This window comes from Bombyx mandarina, chromosome 04, assembly GCF_030267445.1.
Source record: "Bombyx mandarina strain Sakado chromosome 04, ASM3026744v2".
NCBI classification, from domain to species: domain Eukaryota; kingdom Metazoa; phylum Arthropoda; class Insecta; order Lepidoptera; family Bombycidae; genus Bombyx; species Bombyx mandarina.
Window position 1 is genome coordinate 6,282,464 of NC_143211.1, and position 16,454 is coordinate 6,298,917.

At 37.9% G+C, this 16,454-nt stretch overlaps 1 protein-coding gene across 10 annotated transcripts in view; it reads left to right on the forward strand.

Annotated features, from left to right (window-relative positions):
- The window catches only part of USP (RXR type hormone receptor), a 54,721-nt gene that overhangs the window by 28,305 nt on the left and 9,962 nt on the right, over window positions 1-16,454 (forward strand). For all 10 annotated transcript variants that reach the window (XM_028183991.2, XM_028183987.2, XM_089727017.1 and 7 more), the window contains 3 exons: window positions 472-697; window positions 5,674-5,812; window positions 14,561-14,703. In XM_028183991.2, coding sequence (XP_028039792.1) covers window positions 472-697; window positions 5,674-5,812; window positions 14,561-14,703 — 508 coding nt within the window. The remainder of the gene's footprint in view (window positions 1-471; window positions 698-5,673; window positions 5,813-14,560; window positions 14,704-16,454) is intronic.

Sequence of the window (16,454 nt, forward strand, 5' to 3'; positions counted from 1 at the left end):
AGATAGACCGTCGTGTTTATAAGTAAATCATAGCCGATATTAATTTTACGTATAAAACATTTACACATATTAATCTTAAAAAATAACATATCTGAAGCTCCTTGTGAGCAAAAATTTAATATTTAGATACTCGTAAATTTTCTGACCCTGTCCATTAAAGCTTAATAAGTGAGGCTTTATGACAGAGTGAGAGGAAACGAGTTATTACATTGCAATTGAAGAAACATGGGTGTCGTGTTTCAAGGCGGGGGACGGCATTTGCGTGACAAGGGCTTGGCTCTGGCTTATCACCAGGAGAGTCGTGAGCTTGTTGAAATTTACGGCAACAATAGAGATAGGGGGTCCACTTTGTTGCGTCATTTAGCTTTATAATACTTTTTAACAAACGAATCATATTATAATTAAAAAAGATTACTGAACCCTCACTGTATCATTATTTTGTAATCACTAAACGACAAACCATTGTTTTAGTTGTGAAGGCTGCAAAGGGTTCTTCAAGAGGACAGTCAGGAAGGATCTCACATACGCGTGCCGGGAGGACAAGAATTGTATAATAGATAAACGCCAGCGGAATCGTTGCCAGTACTGCCGATACCAGAAGTGTCTCGCTTGCGGCATGAAGAGGGAGGCTGTGCAAGAGGAGAGACAGCGAGCAGCGAGGGGTACAGAAGACGCCCATCCCAGCAGCTCTGTACAGGTCAGTTTTGTATTTGTTACATCAGTGCTACATCATTAGTGTTTTTTAACCCCCACTGAATTTCTCGTCGGATCTTCTCAGTGGGTCGCGTTTCCGATCCGGTGGTAGATTCTGCAAAGCACGGATCTTGCTAGGGCCAGTGCTAGCAACACTCCCGGTTTGAGCCCCGTGAGCTCACCTACTAGTTTGCTAAATCTAGAACAACCCCACAAGGTTACTAGAATAGGTAGAAAAAAAATGTGTTTTCAAAACTTCAGAAGAATAGCTTCTATGTATATGTATAAATAAAAATACATCTTTTTGCTCGATACAAATTGAATTTTAAAGTCTTAGTAATAAACGGGCAGTTCTTCTGAAAATTAACTATAAATATACTTTGTTTTGATGAACTGGTTTAAGGTTTCATCTGTCTATAAAAGATCAAAGACCTTCAACATCACGAGGAGAATCAAATTATCACGTCATGAAAACTGATAGGTACCGTTTGATCTAAAATTAATAAGTATTGAAAATACAAGCATAACTTGATTTCGCTTAATATTTATCAGTATCAAATATCTCAGCGTGTCAATAGATTATTTCATTATTTCTCACGTACCTTCTGCGTATAAATTTATCCTTGAATATATCTCGAGGAGAATAAAATTCATAAGCTTATTCATAGCTATGATGTGATGTTTTGCGTCATGTCATCAAATGAATTTGATAAAACACATAGCACATATTGAAGCGTATTGCAAGCTTGCTGAGAAATCTTATTTTCTTAAGCGTTCGGTTACATTCTACATAAGATTAAAAGCACTTTTAGAGTTTTAATCTCTTGTATATTTTACTGAGTTCTTACTGGTGGTAGGACGTCTCGTGAGTCCGCACGGGTAGGTATTACCACCCTGCCTATTTCTGCCGTGAAGCAGTGATGCGTTTCGGTTTGAAGGGTGGGGCAGCCGTTGTAACCATACTGAGAGACCTTAGACCTTATATATAAAAATGTGTGGCGCATTTACGTTGTAGATGTCTATGGGCTCCAGTAACCACTTAACACCAGGTGGGCTGTGAGATCGTCCATCTATGTTAGCAATAAAAATAAAATAAAAAGTTAAAAAATTACTAGAGATTTTTTGATAACTCTTCCTATATAAGGGCTCGGGTTCTCTTATTGTAAAAATTTAACCCAAAGACAAACTAACATATTTCGATATTATGGTCTTTTTTGTGTTTAAAAGAGCAACATAGATGAATTCGCGCGTCAAACATTAAATATGTAATTACAAAACACCTACACCGTCTACTTTAATAAAAAATAGCTTCCTGTTACCCCGAAACATGTAAAAACAAGCATTGGAAGTTATAAAATGATAAAAATAGTCGTTAAATGTGATTTTATTTGTGTTAATATGACAGTAAGAGTGGTGTGCTGTTAATGAATGCTACGATAGGACCCTAGAGTAAAAGTTTCAATTTTAAATGAAAGGTTCCGACTCAACGATTTTAATAGCTCTTCAAAGGGATATCCGCCCCACTTTCAGGACAAAAAGCCACTCAAGAGATTCCCTTCGATAATGTGTACAAAACATTTGCGATCCAAAAACTGCTAGAACCATAGAACTCAAAGTCGTTTAATTGTATAATGTTTTATATAATAGTATAATAAATTAAAAAATTTTTGAAACCCAAAAATGGAGTCATGGATATAATTTTTAGGCACTTGTGATTTTAGTAAATTAAAATATCGTGAAACGTGAATATTAAACGCATTTTCTTTTTCACGGCTGGCAATACCCGTAGTCCTGTGCAAATATACCTTTGCTACAAAAAGTAAGAATCAAATGTTTTTAATCTACATGTGAATCACAAATTGATCGATCGGACACTGGCTCAGGTTATATTTTACTTATACGCAGCTCTAATAGTACCTATGTTTTGTCGCGACCTTCATTTGTACAAAGCGGTGTTTACAATTAATTATAACTTGAGGTGGATCTATCGACTTGCGGGTGGCAGAAATCGTAACGAACACCAAGGCGGCAGTACATGTCAGAAATATAGTGCGTAATAAAGGAGACTGAAACGATTACATACATTTTTGGGCCCGAATGTAACGTGATGAAACTAATATGAATTAATAGATTCAGATTTATCAGTACCTTGCTGAAAATTATTAAAGTTTTCTCAATCTGAGAGCCGAGTTAATAAAGATTTAGTAAAAGTTAGGTTATGTTACAATCTCTTTAAAAGAGCTGAATAATAACTTATTTAAGCATAAGTAAATGTTTATTATATCCATTGGATAATCTTTTAAATGTCATATTATGAATGAATATCAATGATTTATGGAATATGGAATTGCTATCCCACAATTCACACAGCGATCCATAATTTCAACAGTATCCAATGCAACAATTTCAAGTCAAACGTGTGAGCGATCTTCGGTGTCCAGTGTAGAAGCAATTGTCGTACAAGGCTGGCAGAGTTGGAATCCGTAATAATAAAGCAGTGATCGTTGAAAATATAAAAACAGCCCGATAGATACACACTCAAAATGCGTCGAAGATACAAAACGAGTAGAGCAGAAAAAACCAACAAGCGCCAAAAAATAATTGTATAATCTATGAACAAACGTCATGTCAGCTTTCTGTCAAAGCTGTCATCAAGAATACAATCGATTTTAATCGATTTGAAATCGATAATCATATTACTTTGCTAAATAATAATATACTTTTTCTTCATTTATGTATATAATCGCAATTAAATCCGGTGTATACCGCACTTGTATACAACAAGTATAAATCGCTCATTTAATTACTTTGCATTAATTACCTAGTGCAATGTTTTTCTTTTTATAATCCTGTAATCGATTAATTAAATCGATCACACCGTTATACCGACAAAAACTAACTTTTTCATTTTTCTCCTGTCCCAGAAAGAGGATTGAGGTGATTTTTTATATTCTTATATAAAAAAATATGACAAATTTTTTAGACTACATTCCAAGTTATTACATTTTAGGCCCACGATTTTCCGTCTCCTTAGAATTGAATAGTAATGAGAATAATGGGTTATGGTTCCTATACAGCGATCGTGAAGGATAGAATGCTACTAAGATGGAAATTATAGATCCACTGATACAAGAGAAAACATATTATTCCTCTCAAATCTATACATTGACTTAAATTAAAGGTCCTATATCCTTTTTTTATTGCTTAGATGGGTGGATGAGCTCGCAGCCCACTTGGTGTGTTAAGTGGTTACTGGAGCCCATAGACATCTACAACGTAAATGCGTTACCGATAAGTTAACATAAGTTCTTAAGTTAATCAAAGAAAAGCCAGCAAAACATGGTACAAAAGATAGTAAAACAGAGCCTAAGTTTTTTTTCCTTTTAAAACTGTATAGCACTGATATCTCAAATACTTCACATTCACATAGTCTTGTCTTTCGCTAGCGATTATTAAATTATTAAAGTGGACAACTTAGTGACACAACTTGCCTTACTTTTTTCATACCACAACTCGTTTACAATTAGTGTTTGAATTAGGCATATCCTCAATAAATCTTATACAATGAACACATCACCCAATCGATCAGAATCCAATAAAGCGATGTTGGACGAAATTAATTAAAACTGCTCGCAACTATAAATAACTTTTCCAATGACGCGCCGCAAAACAGATTTCTTTGTTTATTGCTCGCCTATCGATCTGGTTTCGTTGGGCTTGTTTGTCAAACGTGACGGTTAGTGCTTGTTTTATATTTGCGTTATAATAGCCTATTCGAAGTTCAAATTGTTAAATAGCCCTAAGTTATCATATGCCTCATTCATTCATATGTTATTCATACTATTCACTCATCATTTATCTATAGTTGTATTCCCACCTTATTTTCTTACCTAGGGGAGTGCTCTGAGGAATTGTTCGAGATGATACCGGCATCTCGTTTTTACCATCGCACCGCCCGCCACCGGAGTAGAGTTCATCCATACTACCTGGAGCCACTGCGGTCATCCACAGTGCATTTCCAGAGATCTTTTTTGCCACGTACCATCCGGCTATGGAATGAGCTCCCCTCCACGGTGTTTCCCGAGCGCTATGACATGTCCTTCTTCAAACGAGGCTTGTGGAGAGTATTAAGCGGTAGGCAGCGGCTTGGCTCTGCCTCTGGCATTGCTGAAGTCCATGGGCGACGGTAACCACTCACTATCTTAAGCGGTAGGCAGCGGCTTGGCTCTGCCCCTGGCATTGCTGAAGTCCATGGGCGACGGTAACCACTCACCATCAGGTGGGCCGTGTGCTCGTCTGCCTACAAGGGCAATAAAAAAAATAAGAAAAAAAACCTAACTTCTTTTTTTATCCTCCTAATTCTAATATGAATGCTATTGCGATTTGTATTCCGTTATTTTGCCAAATAGCAATCAGGCGTTCCAGTCTGAAGGGTTGATTATCTCCTGACTGAGAATTAATATCCGAGTCGGCCCAATATCCCAAGGTTGGCAGCGACGTTAAGTTGTAATGTCTTTTGGTTCCGATTACCGTTTGACATCGGAAGGGCCGTGAGCTTGTCTGCCCATCTATGCTAATGATAAAAAAATCGCGTAATCTCCGTCGTATTGCGAGAATTCAAACCGGTTTGACTTCGTAATTGCAATGCGGTTTGTAAAATAAATGTATCTGTCTGTCTTCTTCAGTCATTTTATTGTTTAAAATATGTCTGTCTTAAAATATGCTGCTGTAATTCTATTCTGTGCTAACTTGAATACTCTATGCCATTTAAATTCTTTTGCACTGAGTCCGGTGTTTTTAAATTTTTATTATAGCATTCTCGGAATCACTGATGCACAACGTTTTGGAGTAACAAGATTAAAATTTTTGTTTTAATGCTCGTAATCTAATCTACACGCAAATAAAGGATTATTTGCGGAATGTACTAGAACAATTGAAGATGATCAATCAAAAATAAAAATTATCCGTAAATCCGTACAGGAGCTATCGATCGAGCGGCTGCTGGAATTGGAGGCGTTAGTTGCGGATTCAGCTGAGGAGTTACAGATCCTACGTGTCGGTCCCGAAAGCGGCGTACCGGCCAAGTACCGAGCCCCCGTCTCGAGTCTTTGTCAAATAGGTAAGCTAAGAAATATTGTTAAACAGCTACAACCAATTTATATTTTTAAATTAAAACTTTTTTTAGTATTCGTTTTTTTTTTATTGCCTTTGTAGGCAGATGAGCGACGATGCAGTAGCCCGTGGACGTCAGTAATGCCACCATTAAGTTGTCGCCTACTGCGTTGCATGATCTCTAAATGATTTTTATCTATGCAATTACAAACTAAAATGTTAAACTCTTCTTCAACTATTTTGGGAGTATGGACTATAAATTTGGAGTTTCGAGCATGGTGTAAACTGAATTGAAATTAAATTAAAAAATCATCGAATTGTTAATAATAATACCGTATAAAACGCACCTTTACATAGATAAATATCGCGTATTAAGCAAAATGTCGCTTATACACGTAGTCTTTCACTCCTCTATGTAATTTAAAGTAAATAAGTTGTATCAAGTTTTTCAAACTAGTTACGAAATAATGCGCATTGAGGTTAAAAGCGGTGTGTGCAAAAAAGTAAGTTTTCATGACAAACCTTCGCTATCTTGTATAAAGTAGTTCAATTTAGATTGGCTAGACGTATTAACTGCTCAACTCGCTACGAATTATTCTAGAAATATGACTTCTAAAAACCTTTATTTTAATTTGAATATTTGGAACCTTTAAATTTTATGACTGCAAATACTCACATCTATCTTTGTCCTTTTTTTTCTAGTTGTAGTGTTTTAATGTAATGTTAATATTTTCGAGACGGAAAATCTAATTAAGTGAATTGTTTAAAGCTCTTTATCCTAAGATACAACAACTAGGAGACATTGATAAAAAAATATTATCGTATAAAACCGAACTACCGCAGAATATTGGATTTTAGTACCCATTAAATTTTGATATCCATATGCTGATAATCGATTTTGGTTACAAAATTGGTTGAATTTCAATTTAAAAAAAAAAAAACAGTACGTGTATAAACCAGTTCTCTTTCATAAGACATGTATCCTAGACCGAATGCATTGCCTATTTACGCGTTACGTTTTTTTGTGTTTATTGGCTGTATACAGAAGCAATTCGATCAACATTTTAGGTACTCATTAAGATTTGTTCGTTTTGGAATTTAGAACGCTATTCGTGATTTGACGTCGGATATTCCTTTGACTCTCCTTCTTGATGTTTTGTTTGTGTTGATTTGTTTACTGTCTCGTTTTCGATTTAAATGATTAGATTAACTATAAATACTAAAGTGTCTTTCAACCCTCAGACACAGTCTACTGACATCCCGTCGGATATTCTCAGTGGGTCGAGATTCCGATGCGATGGTAGATTCTGCGAAGCACCGCTCTTGCTAGGGTAGTGTTAGCAAATTCGCCAGGCTGAGTCCCGTGAGCTCGCCTACACGCTCGTTGAACCTGGTATAACCCTTCGAGGTTACTAGGATAAGTAGGCAAAAGATTGTCTGTCTAGGCATCCAAATTACAATGCCTTATTGCGTATTATCTAAGCGTGGTCTTTCTTTTTAATAAGGTAGCATTTATTTTCTATTCAAAATAAAGCCTTTCTATAAAAATATTAGGTAACAAAAATAATAATAAATACAATTGCCATATACAGCTTAGACGCAAATTTAATTTACCCACAATTATATATACATATATGAAAACTGGTTTAGTATTCATGACGACGACATACTTTTCGATAACGGTGGAAGGGAATATTATGAGTTCCCATAAATAGATAGGTACCAACATTTTATTCAATTTCGACGCTAATAAGTCGTTGGCGTCGGCATCGCGCTTTGGAGGTTAAGTGATTTTAGGATGGGATATGTTACTTATGACATACATCTACATCATATCTCAACTTGGCGGTCGGTTTTCCCGTTATAATGTCCTTGTGCTCCAGTAAATACTTAATATTAAGTAGGCAGTGGTCTTGTCTGCTCAAAAACAGTAATATAAAGAAAGTACCATATTGTATAAGTGACTAAGCTGTAAATTGTGTGTAAGGTGACGGCTTTGTATATTGCGACGTCATGAATAAATTGATCGCAATTTTTTATGTTTTCTGATTGACGGAGATTTTGTGGAGAATATTCCGCATGCGTATAGAGTTGCCACACAAGAGAAGGTGAAATACCTACATATACATATATTGCGTACCTGCTTTTTCTAATAAATAGTCCTTACAGATTCAATAGTAGTGTTAACAGATCGGCTGTTAACACTACTATTAGATGCTTGTAACTCTAGAACTAGGAGTGGGCATTGCAACCCTGGTAACCGTACTGGAATGTAATGTTAAATAAAAAAGCAAAAGAAGTAATTACAAAAAAAGTAATGTACGTAAAACCTAAGTCCATGACATCAACCCGTTGAGTTTCTCATCGGATCTTCTCAGCGGGTCGCCATTCCGATCCAGTAGTAGATGCTTACGCTAAGCAGCTGCCCTCGAGCTGTTAGGTCTCCTTCGGACGTGCTCGGGTAGCTGTTAGCAAATCCCACCCCTTCTGACTGAGCCTGTGCTCGCTTACCTGAGCTGATGAAACTGGACGGACCCTCGGGCCACGAGTAATCGTTTCAAAAAACAAATTTTTTAATGAATCAATCACTGAAATATTATATACTTCTGTCGATAAAATTGTCTAGAAGAAAATAAAAGTGATATTTTTCATATAAGTATTTTACTAGACGATGACCGAGCTTCGCTCGGTTTTTTTTTTTTGATAACGCCGTCTTGTTGTGTTTTTAAAGGGGTTAGTTGCCTTCAATTAAGAAAAATAGTATTATTATTCGCCAATAGATGTCGGGAATAGTCATAAAGTTGATTATCGATAAAGTTGATTATTGAAAACACGAATAAAACAACATTTTCTGAAAATAAATCGTAGCTAGATCGATTTATCGCCCCCGAAATCCCGTGTATACTAAATTTTATGACAATCGTTGGAGCCGCTTCCGAGATTCAGATTATACCTAGTCAGGTCATAAGTATTGTCACAGAGTAAAAACTTTTCTTTTAGAATGCTGGCCATAAAAAAGTTTATTGAATTCAAATTTCGAATTGTTCATGAAAATAAAAATGTATACTTTTAGAATTTTTAATAATTTTTAAATATGGAGTGGATGCTGAAAGAAGACCGTGTTGCAGTTATTGCGTTGCATCGTTGCGGTTACGCGCCAATTCAAATTTTTAACATACTGAAAAATTTGAATATAACCAAAAGATTCGTTTATCGTACCATCAAACGATACAATGAAGACTCTAGTGCAGATGACAGGTCAAGAAGTGGTCGCCCTCGATCTGTTAGGACTCCAGCAGTGATAAAAGCTGTGAAGGCGCGAATTCAAAGAAATCCCAAACGTAAGCAGAAACTGTTGGCCCTTCAGATGGGGTTAAGCAGAACCACGGTGAAAAGGGTGTTAAATGAAGACTTAGGGCTTCGGGCATATCGAAGAAAAACAAGACATCGTTTGAATGCTCGTCTAATGGACCTGAGACTGAAGAGATGCCGCGCTTTGTTGAAGCGGTACGCGGGAAAAAAATATCGGGAAATTCTTTTTTCGGATGAAAAAAATTTTACCGTAGAAGAGAGCTACAACAAACAAAATGATAAGGTGTACGCACACAGTAGTGAAGAAGCGAGCAACCGTATTCCGCGTGTCCAACGAGGTCATTTTGCATCCTCGCTCATGGTATGGTTGGGAGTTTCTTATTGGGGCTTAACAGAGGTACATTTTTGTGAGAAAGGTGTAAAAACGAATGCAGTTGTGTATCAAAATACAGTCCTGACGAACCTTGTGGAACCTGTTTCTCATACCATGTTCAATAACAGGCACTGGGTATTCCAATGAGATTCGGCGCCAGCTCATAGAGCGAAGAGCACACAAGACTGGCTGGCGGCGCGTGAAATCGACTTCATCCGGCACGAAGACTGGCCCTCCTCCAGTCCAGATTTGAATCCGTTAGATTACAAGATATGGCAACACTTGGAGGAAAAGGCGTGCTCAAAGCCTCATCCCAATTTGGAGTCACTCAAGACATCCTTGATTAAAGCAGCCGCCGATATTGACATGGACCTCGTTCGTGCTTTTTTTTTTTTTTTTTATGATTGAAAGTTTACTGGTGGCCCGAAGGCCTTTCCAGTTTCACCAGGACAGGTGGGCGAGCAAAGGCTCAGCCAAGAGGGGTGGGATTTGCTAACAACTGCCCGAGCGCCTCCGAAGGAGACCTAACAACTCAAGAGCAATTGTTTCGCGAATGAATCTACTACCGGATCGGAATCGCGACCCGCTGAGAAGATCCGGCGAGAAACTCAGCGGGCTGATGCATGGGTTAGGTTGCACGTCGCCCTCTTTGTCGAGTTCGACGAGTACGGTTACCGGGGTCCCTAAGCCTGCCCCTAGTATTAGAGCTGAAGGCATCTAATGCAAAGGTTATTGGATCTGATGGATCCGTAAGGACGTGTCTAGGGCGTCGACGGTGACTGGCTCCTGCATGATCAGGATTCGGGGAGTAGTCAGCGGCGGCAACGATAAGGCGATTATCATGACGCATAGCCTTATCGAAGTATCGTTCCGACGCTGACTTCATGTATTTCCGAATTGATTCGAGGCCCAGGTCGTCGTGTAGGTCAACGTTCCTCACGAACCACGGAGCCCCGACAGCTAACCTGCAAAAGCGGGATTGTAGGGATTGGAGGGTGTCTATGTGTGTGCGGGCCGCGTGAGCGAACACCACACTCGCGTAAGTCATGACGGGCCTTATGCAAGTTTTGTAAAGTGTCACCTTGTTCCGAAGGGACATTTTACTCCGCTTACAGAGCATGGGGTAGAGTCTACCGAGAATAAACGCGGCACGGTCACGGACTGATTTTATATGCGGGCGGAATGTCATCGATGCATCCAGGGTAACGCCCAGGTACTTGACCTTCCTGGCCCAGGGTATGGGTTGTCTAAAGAGAGTAATCGGGGGTGTGAGATTCCTCCTCCTAATCCGGGAGGAAATCCGTGTGGACGTTCGTGCTGCGATAGACGACTGGCCGCGCAGATTGAAGGCCTGTATTCAAAATCACGGAGGTCATTTTGAATAAACTTTAGTGTCATAAGAATCTATGTTTTGTTAAGTTCATTTTGGTATATGAATGGTTACATAATGAATAAACTTGTTTCAGTTATTTTACATTAAACATGTGACAGAATTTATGACCTGACTAGGTATATATATACAAGAATTGCTCGTTTAAAGGTATAAGATAACACTTACCAATTAGTTCCGAAAGATATTCGTTTTAAATATTACAGTTTTTAGACACTTTAAATTCGCGACGCCGCCGCGCCGATTCGAATCGTATGATGCATGAATATATAAAAGTTTTTGCTCGTCCAAAATCTAAAACAAGGACTCATAAAAATATTGTGGAAAAGTTTCATGCTGAATAAAGATTTAAATGTTAATCTTGAATTTTATTGTGCAAGGATAGCCAGATATTGTATTTCATAACTTTGTGCAATTAATTTTGAGCAAATAGAAAGACGCAGAAACCTTTCCATGACCTCGAGAGATAAATATGTATAGAGAGATTTGAGAACGATTGATTTAGTATTTTTTTTTTCTCATTTGTGTGGATAACACCATGATTTTTTATTATTATTATTTTATAGACGAACATGTTGGACGGGTGTGACTATTTAACACGGTCTTATATATATAAAGTTTGTTTTTCCTCCCTCAAAGTAACGTATTGACAAGCGTATACCTTATCACAATATTATTCGTAAAATAAGCATAAAAGGTCTTGTTAATATGATGTTATTTAATTTTGCATAAACTATTTCAACAATGAATTCTTTAAGACTCTTAATTACCCATGCCGTTCAAAGCAAACTTTAGAAGTATTTGGATATGCAAATTTAATTACAGTTAAAACGAGACATTATATTTTAACTAGAACAATTATTTTAGTTAGCATTTGAATTTATTACGAGTGAACCTAAGTATTACAATTTAATTTCTCAATTTCAAGAATTTCAGATATTTTTTATTTTTTCCCCCACCTCCTCGTTGGTAGCTTAAGGGGCTACTCCAACATCCCGCGGACGGGGTTTCGGATTCACTCATGATATGCAACCATATAATAGAAAACCGTTAATTTATGAAATAAATGTAAATCATGTCTTATATATTGTGACTCTGATATAACCTGCGTTGTTCATAATATTAAAATGCGAATAAGTGTTTGTTTCTCCTTTGACTTAACAAAAGTGGAACGGACCGACACAATAAGAAGACAATTAAAACCACAACTTATTCGAAACCGCCTTCTGTGAGTCCACCATCTCGCAGAAGGAGGCGGCGCCGGGCGGCGGGACGAGATGGGGAGAGCTCTTTCCTTTCTGCACCGATCCGTCGCTGTCGAGCCGTGGTCCGGAGGAGACAGTCCCCCCGGCGAAGGTCACGGGGCGACTTGAGGGGGCTGAGGCTGCGCGGCGCGCTACCAGCACCCTAACGCCCTGCCAAGGAGAAATAAAAAGAGCAACCGGTTGGCGGTGTATCGCGTCCCGACCCGGCAGGCTGGTTCTGGTTCAGCGGGGTATTCCGGGACACCAGCGGCACTGTCTGGGCGGCCCGACGGGGTGCCGCACCGAGACGGCTGACGTTTTTCAGAGCCTTCGATTTGCCTCGAAGGCTCCGTCGGCCGGGCGTCCTTGGGGTGAACTGCGCTGTCTGGTTGAAGTGTTGGCCGCGGTAACCCCCTTACCTTATCCGGGTTCTGACCTCTGAGAGGACGCTTGGGGGAAAAGTGCAGGGGAGTCGTTTAGTGGGTAGGCTCCTAAAAACATTCTTGGGCTTGCGGTTCGCAGTCGTTGATCAGCCCACATACCCCGCGCGCCCCCCCTAGAAGCAGGAACCTAGTAGGAGGTTCGACCCTCAGCCCGAAAAAAAAGGCGCTGCAGAAATTGGTGAAAGTAAACAGAAAGTTTTTTTTTATCATAAAATATTGAAATGCTTTTATCTCACTACCAAAATATGTTTTTATTACAGATAACATATCTGTCGTTGTGAATCATTCGGTTGAGACATGTCCTTCTTGTATTGTTTTTTTGTGTAATACATTCAGTATCCTCGTGGCTTTTTTTTCCTTATTGAATTTCTGAGTATTATAAACGAGAAGGATGCAATCCATAAATATTTTCTGCATTAGTACTTTGTGGGTAATCGAATATAATAAAAGTTGTGTAAAAGATCCAAGGGCGGATCCAGCTTTGGCGCCAGGAGGGGGTCACATAGTCAAATTTTCGATGCGTTCATTCCGCCATCATACAAAGTTATTATATTACATTAAATTAATTAAATATTGAAGGTATGTAGTTACATAAAATCTGTATGGTGACAAAATATATAAATAAAATCATTATGTTCAATTAGTGGTTCACCTAAGTCTTAGAAGCAGCTCAGGGGGGGGGGTCATGACCCCCATGACCACCCCCCTGGATCAGCCTTTGAAAAGATCGTAGCATTACCTTATACTTTGTACATTAAGATTCTATTTAGATTGCCTACTTATTTGACCTAATAACTTAATCGCAATAATACGAAACAATTATTTATGTGGCACTCTGTACGTTATTAAACCATGTACTTACTTACCAGCTCGCGAGACTCGATTGCGAGTACAAAATAAAAATCGATGTCGGAATTTAGCTACATACCATTGTGTAGAATACATTAATATTATAAATTCAGTTTTCCTTTGAACAAGAAAATCAATATGTCCCCTCCAATGGTGGTTGTATTAATAGAATAAAGTGTTTTAAAATCGATAACTCGTATACTGCTTCGTTCAATTTGTACATTTGAAAATGGATAGGGTTCATTTGCCTTGAAAGGCAGATACCGGACACTTGATGTTGAGGGGTTACCAAGCATATGGACTTTGACAGTGGCAGTAGTTGACCCTACGGCTTATGATTCTTTTTGCAGTATTAGTGGCAGACTGTGTTTTTTGTCAGCACGCATGCCATTTCGATCCATGATACGTATACTAAACAATGTTAAAAAAAAGTACATACCTATTCAATATTATTTATTATTAACAGACCAAATCGCGACATGGGGTGGACATGGGTGGATATTTGGCTATTTGGCTAAACTGTAGGATGAATAGTTTTTTATCAGAGGCCTAGGCTTAAATAAAACTAGCTTTTGCCCGCGACTTCGTCCGCGTGGAATAGTTCACAAATAATGCTTTATTTTAGTAAAAAACGTTATAGTGAGTCAACCTTAACATATAGACATATGCCATCGAATAATTTTTTTTAGATCTTTTAAAGGGAAACAATTTTGTCCTAAATTATTTTAGCGAAATTTTAACCGTTTCTACAGCGCACGCAGCGGAAGCTCTCAAAAGGGAAAAAATCCGATTTTGAAACATTCTTTATTGATGCTCCGCTTGTATTGGTCTTAGCGTGTTTTATTATGTTATATAGCCTATAGCCTTCCTCAATAAATGGGCTATCTAACACTGAATGAATTTTGGAAATCGGACCAGTAGTTCCAGAAATTAGCGCGTTCAAACAAACAAACTCTTCAGCTTTATAATATTAGTATAGATATACTAGCTGTTTCGTTGGGCTTCGCACGCGCTCTTAAGGAAAAATGTCAATATAGTGGTCCCGAACAAATAAAATAGTAGAAACATGATTTTCCACGATTAATTCGCGTCGAACACGACTTATTTGAGTTGAAATTAAGACGAAACCTACGAATGTTTTCAGGCAACAAACAGATAGCCGCTCTCATTGTTTGGGCGCGTGACATTCCACACTTCGGGCAGCTAGAAATCGACGATCAGATCCTTCTAATCAAGGGCTCCTGGAACGAACTGCTGCTGTTCGCTATCGCATGGCGGTCTATGGAGGTTCGTATATCATCATCATCATCATCATCATGGTGGTAGGACCTCTTGTGAGTCCGCACGGGTAGGTACCACCGCCCTACCTATTTCTGCCGTGAAGCAGTGATGCGTTTCGGTTTGAAGGGTGGGGCAGCCGTTGTAACTATATTGAGACCTTAGAACTTATGTCTCAAGGTGGGTGGCGCATTTGCGTTGTAGATGTTTATGGGCTCCAGTAACCACTTAACACAAGGTGGGCTGTGAGCTCGTCCATCCAAAAAAATCATCAGCCCACAGTCGTCCACTGGTGGACATAGGCCTCTCCTAATCCACACCACTGAGCCCGGTTTTCAGCTCTCCTCATCATTCGTATATACACGAATTAAATTATTTGGTCTGTACTTAATTTTATATATTAGATTGACATTGCCCTAGAAAAAGTCTAAAGTTTCTATACTAATATTATAAAGAGGAAAGATTTGTTTGTTTGTTTGTTTCGAATAGGCTCCGAAACTACTGGACCGATTTGAAAAATTCTTTTTCCATTAGAAGCCGACATTGTACCTGATGAACATAGGCTACTTTTTTTATTTTTTTTATTTATTTTTTTGGTTTCATGTGCGTTTTAATGTTTCCGAAGCGAAGCGAGGGCGGTTCGCTAGTAAAATATAATTTGGTGCATTCATATAAATGTTTCCTTTAAAACGATCGTGATATCTATGTAACGTTAGAAACAAGCACCCCAATATCGATAAACATTCGTGATGTTTCATTCTAGCTAAGTTTTTTTCCGTTCGCCATAAAATTTCCATCCACTACGGACTTTCAGAAAATGAAAACGTACTGGCGAGTTTCTAAGTGCGATACCGCTATGCTCTTTTCGAGTATTGCTTCAAAAATCCACTTTTGGAAAACGCACGATATTACAGGATACTGTTGGCAATATAAAAAAAAAATATTTAGTGTATTAATTTGAAAATAATCTAGTTATTTCTGTTTGATAATATACAAGTTTAAAAACGGACTGCGTAATTAAATATTTTAATTTTTTTAACAATTAATATTCCTGTTCAGAATTGCATAGCTATCTAACAACTAACAAGGAACACGAGATTGGCAATGATGCACAAAGTTCTCACCTTTTATTTTATTTATTATTAAGGATAAGGGCTAAGGACACGGGTCAACTGTTCAGTTCTGATAGAAAGATATTTACCTTGTTATTAATAAATATGGTGTAAGGTGAAAGGATTTAGTCGTGTTTATTTAAATTCAAATATTTATATTACCTATTTATTTTAATTTGAATGTCATTGAATATGCTTATGCTAATAAGCCACCGCTAGTATCGGTTCAAAAAAAAGACCCATTCCACATATATGTATATATTTTAATTACATTAAACATGAAAATTAAATATGTATTATATCAAATACGAAAAGTAAAAACAAGAAAATACATTTTTCTTCTCGATTCGTTAACCTATTCCTTATTTCTATTTAATAATTATTATCGTGGTTTAGATATTTACAATACAGAAATTCTAATCCCCACGAAAAAATGACATTAAAATAATACATAAAATAATTAAAGTCTTGATGAGTTAGTGATCATGCTTGAATTTAGATCACTGGGTGAAGACTAGATACAATATTATTGTAAACTAGCTGACCTGGCAGACTTCGTAGTGCCTCAATCGATAAATAAAAGACCTAAACTTTTGTGTAAAATAAATATAAAACAAACCAAAGGAATCCGTCCGACGGGGGACACAT